General features: G+C 37.9%; 3 protein-coding genes across 5 annotated transcripts in view; 1 reads left to right on the forward strand and 2 right to left on the reverse strand.

Moving 5' to 3' along the window:
- axed (BTB/POZ domain-containing protein axundead) overlaps nucleotides 1–1,166 on the reverse strand; it is a 15,031-nt gene extending 13,865 nt beyond the window's left edge. Inside the window, exon 1 of the mRNA XM_018030271.2 lies at nucleotides 853–1,166. The gene's annotated coding sequence lies outside the window, so the exon portion shown is untranslated. The remainder of the gene's footprint in view (nucleotides 1–852) is intronic.
- Nucleotides 1,167–2,785: 1,619 nt separating this feature from the next.
- Rexo5 (RNA exonuclease 5) lies at nucleotides 2,786–6,953 on the forward strand. 3 transcript variants are annotated; one of them, XM_026816395.1, is made up of 10 exons: nucleotides 2,786–3,054; nucleotides 3,256–3,406; nucleotides 3,489–3,625; nucleotides 3,801–4,047; nucleotides 4,262–4,460; nucleotides 4,540–4,756; nucleotides 5,050–5,194; nucleotides 5,290–5,540; nucleotides 5,827–6,202; nucleotides 6,622–6,924. In XM_026816395.1, exons 2-10 carry the CDS (start codon nucleotides 3,281–3,283, stop codon nucleotides 6,922–6,924), a joined length of 2,001 nt encoding a protein of 666 aa, XP_026672196.1. In that variant the 5' UTR covers nucleotides 2,786–3,054; nucleotides 3,256–3,280. The 3 variants fall into 3 exon arrangements, with proteins under 3 accessions (XP_026672196.1, XP_017885742.1, XP_026672197.1); XM_018030253.2 differs by having other exon boundaries at nucleotides 2,787–3,054; nucleotides 3,234–3,406; XM_026816396.1 differs by lacking the exon at nucleotides 2,786–3,054 and having other exon boundaries at nucleotides 3,281–3,406; nucleotides 6,622–6,953.
- A 249-nt stretch (nucleotides 6,954–7,202) lies between these two features.
- LOC108628375 (uncharacterized protein PFB0145c-like) overlaps nucleotides 7,203–12,451 on the reverse strand; it is a 7,865-nt gene continuing 2,616 nt past the window's right edge. The window contains exons 3-4 of the mRNA XM_018030252.2: nucleotides 8,791–12,191; nucleotides 7,203–8,602 (exon numbers count right to left, since the gene is read on the reverse strand). Coding sequence (XP_017885741.1) covers nucleotides 7,529–8,602; nucleotides 8,791–12,191 — 4,475 coding nt within the window. The 3' untranslated portion in view covers nucleotides 7,203–7,528. The remainder of the gene's footprint in view (nucleotides 8,603–8,790; nucleotides 12,192–12,451) is intronic.

Here is a 12,451-nt window from a genome sequence, read left to right on the forward strand (position 1 = left end):
TATATTCTATGTACTTTAATAAAATGAACAAAGAATGTATAACCTGAGAATTAAACATCGTTCATTGTCATAAATAAAGAATTTGAATATTCAATAGTCTTAGGACTGATCTCTTATTATTAGACCGCAGGTGTTTACGCATTTACAGAAATTTTGAGCAATTTGAAGAATGACGGTTTGCAGTAATATAAAGAGTTAGAGAGCATCCGAAATTATCTGAAATTTATAATAATTCCAGGAGGAAACAGATGTTTACATTTCATTGTAATTCTATGATATAAATAATGTTAGAAGCATTGATAATCTAATTATTAGACAGCGGATTTTCATGGAAAATAGAAGACTTAAGTTCGTGAGTTGAGAAAATGCATTTCAGATTAAAATTTCCTTTACTATCTAACCATCGCGATATCCATTTGCTTTTTATATTTTGTACATTTTTATGCAACACATGCAACGTTTATACTTTCAGCATATTTATAATTAGTTCGTAAATCCTTTAAATCCGCAGTCTACTAATTATATTATATCAACATTATAATGTTATCTCAAATGAGAAAGTATCTCGTGAAAAATCATACGATGACAGCAGCGATGGGTAACAATAATTGGAAAAAGGACGACCGTTTGGACGATAAATAAAAATGTAAAGAAAAGTGCATTTGAAAACTAGATGGTAGGGTGATTAGAATATAATTTATCGCGATAACGTTTGTTTGATAAGTAAACGATGTTAACAACGTCTTTAAAACCACCGCGCCGAACAATAACAAACTTCAACCGATTACACTTACGCAAAATTTTATATACAAGAAGGTAACAAGAAGTATGATTAAACAAAATACAACTTACTCGTTTCTCATTCCAGCCTGTCCAGGGAGTCCCCTTGTTCGATGTAATCCATTCATGAATTATTTTACCAAACACTGTTACCGATCAATTGTTATTATTATTATTAGTGTTATTCTTAATCGATGCATTAAAGTATCCAACGAATCCATGGAATCAGAAAATTCACTGGTGAGTCGCGACTATATTTAAAGATTATATTTAAAGTAGTTCGGTGACGGGGGAAGAGTGAATAAAGGAGAAACGATTCCCTGGGCAGAGGCACGAAGGCACGATGTAATTCGCACGAAACAACCCTGGCTACTGGCTCTAAACATAGAAAGAATGCGCAGACGCCTGAGAGAGGAGCCATCCCTCCCTTTCGCAATAATTGAAACTCAGCCGAACCCAACCCAACCAGAAACCCTTTCCTCCCTCTCAAAATCTAAAGATCTCAATTCGAATTTGTCTAAATCGATCAAACTTTAATTACTTATCGATGGTTCAATTAAACAATTATAAGTGAACGCTCCTTGAAATTCTCATCGAATTCCCACTGAATCTCAATTCGATTTTAAATAAACCTTTCGATCAAATAAAAAACACTTGATTTACCCATGGATTCAATTAAAAAACTATAAATAAAGAAGCTATTAAGCGTTCCTTCTTCCCTAGCCTTGATAAATATAGAAGTGGGCCAAGGTCGGATTCCTAACTCTTTTCACGATGTTAATGACCCAAATTCAATCCCAACTCTTCTCAGGGTGTCAGTAACCCAAATTCAATCTGCAGCTAAGAAAAATCGAATTCTAAAACCTGTAAAATGAATGTCGAATGCTTAAAATTCGAATGAAACATGGGCCTCTGGAATAAAATGTTTTACCGCCGCTACGTTCTATGTTACGATCGTATTCTGTTTTCTTTCTTATCACGATAACGTCGCGAATTATTGGTACATGAGTAAATATGAGTAGATTCAATCTTCAAACGATTTAAGACGAATTAAACGAGAACTCTGTCTATATTATTGAATAATTATAATGTTATACAAGTAGATTAGAGGAACAGTGGGGAAAATGTTTGGATTGTTTTACTTATGTAAACATCGCTTTTACCGGGGTCAATGGTACTTTTATCACTAAGATATTAATAATTGCTACGCACTGTATTTCGCACTATCGCTTCTATGTTTCTATTTGTTGGTTAAAATATTCTTAGACATAATACGTAATATAAAATATTTCTCATATTAGTTTCTTATTACCTTCGTCCATTTTAATATTTGTATTTGTTTCAGTGTTTCTAGGTACAAGTTAATTGTTCTTATCTCTTTGGTTAAGGGGCGAAAATACTGCTTCTTATAAGTAGGACTTCCACTTCCAACGTGGAGCTCGAACCTACGACCCTAAAATTAAGAATCTCATGCTCTACTTTTTTTTTGGAAAAATGTTTTATTGACGAAACTCCTACAATTTCATATAGTTACGGCTGCAATAAAATATTAGCTAAAAGCACGCCAACAATCTCGACTTAGTAACTCTTGCTCCTATGTGAGGGATCCCTGAGATATACAGCATCGTATAAAAAAAGAAACTTACAGTATTAACTGAGAATATTACCGAGGCAAGGATCGTATAATTTTTCCCTCGGCCCGAAAGTGGGGACGACGTGACCATGGTGGGGTCTAGTACTTGATGAGGATTACGGTAATGTCAACAGGCCTTTATATAATGGGAACATGCAAAACCCGAGCGTGAGCACTCTCATTTTTTCTCTAATATAAAGCATAAAGCTTATCTGCTAGCCCGAGAGATAGACCGGTATTCACAGTCGTTGCTTGTTCTTGAGATCGTCTTAAGCATTTGCTCAAGGCAATCTTAAATATAACTAACGATTCTGAATAATCTGAATACCGGCCGTAGAGATCAGTGGTTCAAAATTTATTCATTTAGCTCATAGCTGCCCTCTGGCGTCGAGAAAGTTCGGCACGGCGCGACGACAAGAACGAGCAACATTATGATGTGCCTTTTAAACGTTTTCGGTAATGTATCATTTCGTGTAAAAACCGTGAAACTTTCCAAGTGATCATTCTTACGTCCCGCGGAGAACTACATAAGAGAAACGTGCGGACGCGTAATATAATTGGATTCTCCTTTTCGTACCTTGCCGTTTGGAGACGCGAGAGACAACCAAGCGAGCCTAACCTCAACCAAGTGCTCAACAATGGTACAATTTAGATCGTTTTTACTTCATCATGTAATTAAAACGATATACAAACATTTTAACAAGATCAATTAATACTTTAACAAAATTAATTAACATCAACGTCAAATTGGTGCCTTATTCAGTATATTTCATTCTAAATTCAATTTTCATTAAATCTTGTCTGAATCCATTTGATCAAGATGCTTAACTTCGATTGTCGAGATCATAACTGGGGCATAGAGTCATCATGAAGAATCTAACTTCCAAGCAGTTAACCAGGATCGAAAAGAAGAAGAAGAAAATGGCAGCTCTTCTTGAGATCACCAAGTTGAATGATAAAGACAGGAAGGCAAAGATCATTCTAAAGAAAGATGTCAGTATTCAATGGAACAAATTCAAACTTTAAGAATCAATAACAATAATTGATAATGCTACATTGAAAGTTTTAATTGAAGGATATGGAGCAGGTGAGTGACACAGAGGAAGCATCAAGGCGTAAGCGGCCTTGTGATAAGGATGCTAAGCAGGATTTAGATGAGACAGAGAAGGAGGAGAGCTTGGAAACCGAAGCTGTTGCGAATAAGAAGCCTAGGTAACAATAGATTTATTCAGGTTCGAAGTGAGCGTTGATAACTTCAGGGTTTCAAACCGCTTTATTGAAAGTTTTAAGTAAATGTCGACGAGTTCGATACACCTCGTCGAGCTTTTAAGTAGATGAGCCAAGTTGATAGTTTCGATGATTATCAGTTTGAAGAATCCCGTTTCAGATTAAGTGGAGAGGAGTACCTGAAACTAAAACAGGAACTGAGAGCGCGTAAGAAAAAGCTGACGGCATTGCCAAGATTCCAATTGAAGGCAGTAGGCGAGAGCGCTAGCTTGAAAGTTAATCTGAACAGTGAAGACAGGATACCGATTTTCTTGACCGATGTCCAGCATCTTTTGCTGTACTCTTTACACGGCCACCACTCACCTTACTTACCTACCAGGTGGTGCCAGCTTGAGAAGTACAACAAGGTAACGAATTCTTGATTTACTCAGAAAATATTAGAGCTACGAAGAAATGGTGTACTACTTTATTTGAAGATGATAGTAGCAGCTACAATTTTTGTTAGAAACGTTTCTTGATAGGATCGATAATTAACGAGTTATTTGCAACAATTCGACCGGTCGCCAGATGTTACTGTAGTAATACCATTTCAGAGCTGTTTATTATTCGATTACCTCGCAGGTTCCTCATACCGTCGTCTTGGTAGTGGAAGGACTGTCTCTCTACCACTTCGTCGCGTACGAGAGCATGTTCCGTCACATATCAACGAAGCTGGAGCATCAGGTCGAAGTGGTAACGCCGTGCGCCTACGGCGGCTCCGTAATCGAGGATTTAGCCGCTGTTCCCATCACTGGAGTTCAGTGCGACAAGCTCTTAAAACGTGAGTCTCGGCGTACTCGACACGTCTCGATAACAAGAATAATACAAATTGTAGAATTGTATGTGAATTCGATTTTCAGAGTACGGATCTCTGGAAGCAGCATTGAGGAGCACGGGAGACGTGATTAAACTGTTAAGGGCTGTCTTCCCGGTACAGGAGAACGTCCACACGGACGTCGAGACTTCGCACAAGCTGCCTGTTACCGACAAATTCTCCAGGACAAGATTACTGTTATCGTTGTGCCAAATGGTGGAGGAAAACTATCCTGTGCCTTTGAAAGGAGAACTGGCAAAGAAGTTAGTCTCTATTTCTAATGAATAATTATTCATAATGTTATTCACATATTCACGAATTCTAATAATTATTCAATCGTTTCTTTATTTGAACTTCTTGTCCGAGCCACAGACTTCTATATAATAGTATGTATATATCAAATCTAAAGTTCTCTATAATATATAGAAGCCTGGATCGGGCAATCTACCTGTTGTTCATATCTGGTCGGCAGGTATCCTGTTTCTTCTATTCATGCTCCAGTTGTCTTATGTACTTCAATACTTTGTAGTCAATTTGTTCGATACGCTTGATTTAGGTACGGCAGTTATTTGATGACGAAGGACTCTTATATAGAAGCCAGCGCGGTGTCCCCGATGTTCGGCCTCGACTGCGAGATGTGTAAGACGACCACTGGCGAGTTGGAATTAACCAGAATATCCTTAGTCGACGAGGACATGAAAGTAAGCGTCGTTCTCCTGTTAATTTCATCCAGTTTCTGAATAATTATTGAAAGTGCGCTTTTGTCGAAAGCCGATCAACCGAATTCTTATCACAGATTGTTTACGACAGTCTGGTGAGGCCGGCTAACCCGATCACAGATTATCTGACGAGGTTCAGTGGTATTACTAAGGAAATGCTTCAAGACGTGACTACTAGCCTCGCGGACGTGCAACAAACACTGAGGCAGTTACTGCCTCCAGACGCAATCCTCGTTGGCCAGAGCTTGAACTCCGACTTGCACACGCTCCGGATGATGCATCCTTATATTATCGACACGTCTGTTATATTCAACATCACCGGGGACAGGTGAAAATCATTTCTAGATTTTTTATATTTATAGAAACTTTATATAAACGTTTCTGTTGTTGATTTGAAAAATGATACAATTTTAATATTGGATTTAGAGAAAATTGCGAAGGGAGTTGAATTGAAGTAGAGGCTTCAGGCTTTAATTTGGCTCCTGTACGAACTAAATCGATCAATTATTAACAAAGTTATTTACGAACAACGAAATTACTTTTTTAACAACTTGATACAATCGACATGTAAACAGATTCTAATTAATTCTAATACAATCAATAATACGGATTAGATATAGGAAGACGAAGTTGCAGACGTTGGTAAGAGAGTTCCTGGGCGAGAGGATTCAAGAAAGCAACTCCGGGCACTGTTCCACAGAGGATTCATTGGCATCGATGAAGCTGGTGCAGTTGAAACTGGCGAACAGCGTTGATTACGGAGATGCCGTATTACTCGGTCGCTGCGACATGCGCGCGTTAAAACTGGAGGAGAACGGGAAGATAAAGAATGACTTGAAGAAATATGCGACGTCGATCTTTAAACATGTGACCAGGGACAAGAAAACTGCTGCTATCGTCGGAGTTACTGACGTAATTCAAGAATATTCGAAATATCTGACGGATTCCGTCGCTGTTATGGATGATACGCATTTCGATAAAGATGATCAGGTAGGTATCGGAGTTCATTATATAGAATTACTCTTATTGCTTTGATACTGAGGAATTAGTTTGATATTTACGATGATTACTCTGTAAATATTATCGATAAATATCGATATATTATCGATCTTATTTGTAGAGAATAGTAGTAATTACAACTTTTGTATAAAACATTTTTTCGTATTATTAATAATTAACGAATTACTTTCAATTATTATACAGGATTATGTTAATTTCTCTCTACCGAGGAATTAATTCGATATTTATGGTGATTACTCCTAAACTATTAAAACTACAAGAAAATTGTGTAGAACCTTACTTGTAACTGATACTACTATCTTCAATTTTTGTTAACAACATTTTTCCCTACAGCCAATAATTAACGAGTTATTCACAATAAATTATAATAAATACCTATTTTGATTTAGGTTCGATTAGTAGTCACAGATAACAGCAAGCAAGCCGTGACTAGAGCGTCGCAGATCGCTATGGAACACGCGTTCACGTTGTGCCACTTACGCGTTGATGACGACCGGCTCTCTACCGATGAAAAGCTTTCGAAGGCATTTCGCAACGTAAATAAATGGGTGTCGAAGTTGTGGCAGCACACGGCCGTGAACGGCTTGGTTTGCGTGATATTCACCGGCGAACGGGAGAAGCGAACGTCGAACGGCGCCTGTTTTGTCAATTTAAAACGTGAGCTCGATAATAATTCTGTACAGGATTCCTAAAATAAAACTCGTCGATAAACGATTTCGGAGAACGTCTCGATTTCTAGATTCTGGTAACAACTTCTTGCTATTTTTCTGGTATCCCTGTCAATAAGCGAGTTATTGCAAGAAAGAGAAATCCATGCAAATTGTGCTCTTTCCGCAATTACTCCTAAACTATTGACGCTAACGAAAATCTTTTGAAACAAAAGTTGTAGATATTCACGAGTGCTGCAACTTTTGTCGCAAACATTTTTCGATGGCGTCAATAACGTGAACGTAAATCAGGAAAATTCTAATTAGTCAGAAGCTCCAACGATTATTTTTATTCTCGCTATATTTACATTCCATAGGAACACATTTATTTATCAAAGCTACAAACATTTCTATAATAAAAACCGCGAACTATCTTACATTAAACTAAGAGTTATAAAAGTAAAATGCATAAAAGAGAAATGATTCCTTTATCCCTATAAAAGAATCTTCGTATAAATAAAAGGGCTCTCTTCCTAGATTTACATAACTAAAAAAAAAGAGGATATTAATTAACGAACGAATTAAGGATTATTTTTAGTTTTTTGCATATTCATGTAATAAGCCAAAGTTTGATTACTTAACATCCTATTCAACATCTCCTAGAAACCAGTACATTTTTGTTTTTCTTAGACTTTAATTTACTCAAAGGAAAAGTATCAAATTTCGTTGTGCTTCCTTTAACACTCGGCTCATAGTCCTCTTGGTTGCTGGAATCTCCTTCGAATCTCTTTTTCTTTGACTTCAATTTATTTAAAGGAAGAATATCGAATTTCGTGGTGCTCGACCCGTAGTTCTCTTCGGTACTGAAATCTTTTTCCAACCTCTTTTTCTTCGATTCCGGTTGCTCGGAATCTGTCAATTTCCTCTTTTTATTCGAAACTTCGTTCAATCCTTCGTTAGACCGTTCCTTCTTCCATTTCATTCCATTTTCTTCTAGCAAAAATCCTTCCTTATTTTTCTTCTTAATCTTAGATTCTTTACCTAATTTTATGTTCTCCGAGGTGGCTTTTAAAGAGTTCAACGATTCTTGCATCGGTTGGAAAAAGGCGAGAGTTGGAAATTCGTACGAGTTAGAGGAATTCAAATTTACGTTTGTTTTAACTGTGTTTTTTGACTTCTTTTCGTTCGGTTTGGAAGTTCCCGCGATTGGGAGATCGAATCGAGAATCTCTCAACCGTTTTTTAACTGATTTCGTGCCTGTTTCGATTTCCGTCAAGAATTCTGGGTACCTCGAGAGTTTCGGTTTATTTTTCTTCTTGGGAATGTCGAGTGGCAAGTCGACCTCCACGTATTCGATACCGTCTTCAAATATTATTCCTGTTTCTTCTGATTCTTTCTCCTTTTTCTTACTTTTCATTTTGTTTGATTTCTGAACGATTAGTTCTTTGCTGGGTATCGTGCAGGAATTTTCTGTAATATTGAAACCCTCAAAATTTTGTAAATTCTGTGAAGTTTTTCTTAAGAACCCTTCTCCATTTTCTCTGCTCGGCGCCTCGACGATTTTCTTATTATCCTTCTTCTTCTTCTTTTTCGGTTTTGAAGCTCTATCTGCATCGTCTCTGGCTTGAACTTCCTGTATATTCGAAGTAGCGATCTTCCTTTTATCCTTCTTCTTCTTTTTCTTATTCATCCTCTGCTCGTTCTCCAAAATGTTCTTCGCGACCTGAATTACATTTCAATGATAAAAAAGGTAGAATACACAATATGAGTGATAATAATTTTATCCGGATTGAATATAGGAAGCTCAGTGATTAATTAAAATACTGACAAAATTCATTTCTAATGTCATGAAAAAGAATAAAATTGAAGGCTACTGGTATTAATAATTACTAAACGTGTTTTAAAACTTACCTTGAACAGAGTCTCTTTCAATCTCTCATCTGACGCCTCAGCTTCTTCTATTCTGTTTTCCTTCCTATTTTCCTCGTCCTGGACATTCAATTTCAAAGCCGGCGCGCTCTCATTCAATTTGTCCTTCTTCAAAAACTTCGTATTAGGCGTATCGCTGTCCTTAACGAACTCAGTCCTATTCAGCTGACTGACATTGTTCGAAATCGAGCGAGAAAGATTCGTCTTCAATGCTAGATTTGCGTTGACTACAGTTGGCAAGCTTCGGTGTAAGAAACTTCCGTCTTCTTTCTGCAATTTCGAATCGGAGAGTTCTTCAGCTCCTTCGTCGATCCCCTCATCGATCTCATTGTTTTCGAGCATTTTATGCATTCGCATTTTCGGGGTACTAGATTGGACTATCGCGGTAAATCTCAGTTTCCTCGTTGACTTCTTGAGCCCGTGGAGTTCTAAGAATTTCTCTTCTGTCGAATCCCTTCGACATGGGGACGAGTTTTCTTTGGGTTCCGAGGATGGCGTTTCGGTTACTTCGGTAATGGATTTGTTTCTCTCGTTACTCTTTGTCGATTCGAAGGTTTCAAGATCCTCTTCATTCATTCTCGACTTGTTCTTGCTTTCATTCAAACTCTGGTCTTTGGATTTCAAGGGGTACGCTTCGATTATTTTGGTAACGGATCTGTTTCTCTCGTTACTCTTTGACAATTCCAGGGTTTCAAGATCCTTTTCATTCATTCTCGACTTGTTCTTGCTTTTATTTAAACTCTGGTCTTTGGATTTCGAGGGAGACGCTTCAATTATTTTGGTAACAGATCTGTTTCTCTCGTTACTCTTTGACAATTCCAGAGTTTCAAGATCCTCTTCATTCATGCTCGACTTGTTCTTGCTTTTATTTAAACTCCGGTCTTTGGCTTTCGATTTAATATGCAGTAAATCAGCTTGTTCATCATCTGAATCTTCCAAATCTTGACTTCTCGACATCTTCTTTCCCTTCTTCAGTCTCTTTGCGTTGATTTCTGATTTACTCTCGATTAAATCAGTTTCTTGGTCCTCTGATTCTTCTTCTGATTCTTCAATTCTCGACTGATTCTTGCCTCGATTCATCTTCTTCGCTCTACTCTTCTCCTTATCATCAAACAAATCGACCTCAGACTCTTCAGAATCGTCTTCCCCGTTCTTCGACTTCTCTTCTTCGCTTAAAGACTCTTCGACCTCGTCGTCATCGACTACAAAGTCTTTTAGGTCGGAGCCATCGTCGTTAGGATCCGAGGATTCCGTTTCTGAGACTCTACATTCGTCTCCAGGTACGTCGTCGTTGGAAAATGCCGCTTCATCATCGCCGTCCAAATTGTATTCCTTTCTAACATCTGAGTCGATGCTGCCTTCCTCGGAATCCGAATTCTTCTCACCGCGGAATAGGAATTTTGGCAGCTGCACCCTCTCGTAGCTGGATAAATCTGTTTCACTGCTTTCGTCGTCCGTGCAGAATTTTCTCGGCTTCTTCCTTGCAGATGTCGTTTTATTTAATTCTGGAACAGTTACAGTTTTTCGGAATTCATTTTTTGCTTCTGTTTCGGTGAGTTCATCGTTTGTAGAGATTTTTCTTGGTGTTTCCCTAGAGGTGTTCGTTTTCCTTGATTCTGAAAGGGTTTTTTGATCGCGGGAATCATTTGTATAATCTGAGTCATTGATTTCGTCGTTTGTGGAAGTTCTTTTCGATTTCTCACTCCCATGCGCTGTTTTATTTGATTCTAGAACAGTCCTAGCTTCTGCAGATTCGTTGATTACTGTTTCTGCCTCGCTGATATCGTCGATTGAACTCACTTCTCTGTGACACATCATTTTCCTCGGTTTTTCCAGGATTTCAGTTTCCCTTGGTTCTTCTGTGGATTTATTTATCTTGGAGCAGTCTTCTTCCACTTCCATTTTCTCTTGTTCCTCTAAATCGTTCTCCTCTAGTTTAGATTTACTTGAAGATTTTTCAGTTAACTTCGAATAGTCTTCCTTCCTTCTTCTTACTTCCATTTCGGATGTTCTAGGAAACTGGAACTGGTTCTCGATTTTCTTTGAAGAATTCGAGCAGTCTTCCTCCTTTTCTATTTCCATACTCTCGTACTTCTCCGGATCGACAGTTTCCTCCGATTTTTCCAGAAATCCCTTTGATTCTTGATTAATTTCTGTCGACTTATTTACTGCCTCAAAGTGGTGTTCCTTCTCCTCTTCTGCTACTACTTTTTCCTTTCTCTCAGTTTTGTCCTCCGATTTTTCTACAGGTTCCTTTGATTCTTCGTTTATATCTGTCGATTTATTATCGAGGCGATCTTCTTGTTCTCCCATTGAAAGTTTCTTTTTTCCGTCAAAATCCTTCAATTTTTCCAGATATTCTTTCACCCTTTCTGTCGACTTATTTAGTGCCTTGTGCTCTTTCACTTCCATTTCCATTTTTTCTCGTTTCTCCAAATCATTCTTTTCTACAGATTCATCGTCAACTGTCTTTGACGAATTCATTGCCTTCGTTTCCTTTGCTAAGCAACTTTCCTCTTCTTCTACTTGCACTTCCTTGATTTTTTGAGTTTTAGAGAACGAAGACTGGGTTTCGATATTCTTTGACGAGTTATTCTGTTCCTCGTTACGAGATTTCTGTAGTACCACGGTGTTATCCGAATCTGAGTCTCCCGAATTCGGTACGGAGTCTTCGAAGACCAGGTTGCATTCAGCCTCGCTCTCGTCGTTCAGCTTCTCGGTAGACGCGGACAACTCCGAGAGCTTGTCGACCTGCTGACTCCACTCGCGCAACGGAATGTCTTTGAAGAAATTCTCGGCTGAATCCCCGATGTTTTTCTCAGTTTTTAGGGGATGCGACATGGTTCCATCCTTTTCTGATTCGATCGAATTCTTCTCGACGGATTCTTCCGTATTTCCAAAGTGGCCAGTGTTCTCGGTAGATACTTTCAAATCTTCAGTTTTATCAATGGATTCTTTCGTGTTGTTCTTGTTGGATTCTTTGAACTTTTCAATGTTCTCGACAGATTCTTTGAAATTTCCAATATTTTTAATGGATTCATTCGTACTTCCAATATTAGCAATGGATTCTTTCGTATTTTTAATGTCTTCACCGTTTCCAATGGATTCTTTCGTATTTTCGTTTTCAGAGGATTCTTGGGATTTACTGATTGCTGCGAGTGATTTGTCTGAACTATCTACACTGTTGACCGCAATACAGTTATCTTTCAATGATTCTGTGTCGTCGTCGACGATCGACTTCCACCGTTCATTTAGAATTGTATTATCTTCGTTAGTCGGGGCTTGGTTATCTTCTTTCTTTAAAGAGTCGTTGAAGGATTGTTTAGCTTCTTTGTTTGAATCTCCGCGATTCTCCTTCTCGTCGTCGTCCAGTTTCGGTATCTCTGTATCGATATAGGGATTATAGTTTAAGAATTTAATAGTACGTGCATTAGTTTAGTATTCATACGGATTTCTATTTTCAAATTGTAATAACTTTCATTATAATCAAAGAGATCGAATGAAACTTGAGGGAGATTTTTAGGAAACTTTTATCCAATTCTTATATATGTTATGTCAATAACTTGGGTTTTAATAAAGAAAATTCGATGAAATTTATAAGAAACCTCCTGAAGGGCGCTATTTAACACTAGATTGCCCAAGG

This window comes from Ceratina calcarata, unplaced genomic scaffold (assembly GCF_001652005.2).
Source record: "Ceratina calcarata isolate Rehan_Ccalc_2016 unplaced genomic scaffold, ASM165200v1 scaffold517.2, whole genome shotgun sequence".
NCBI lineage: Eukaryota > Metazoa > Arthropoda > Insecta > Hymenoptera > Apidae > Ceratina > Ceratina calcarata.

Coding starts and splice junctions, on each gene's coding strand:
- Rexo5 (XM_026816395.1), top strand. CDS start 3,281: ATGAAGAATCTAACTTCCAAGCAGTTAACCAGGATCGAAAAGAAGAAG. Junction 4,461..4,539: donor GTGCGACAAGCTCTTAAAAC/GTGAGTCTCGGC, acceptor TTCGATTTTCAG/AGTACGGATCTCTGGAAGCA. Junction 5,541..5,826: donor TTCAACATCACCGGGGACAG/GTGAAAATCATT, acceptor AATACGGATTAG/ATATAGGAAGACGAAGTTGC.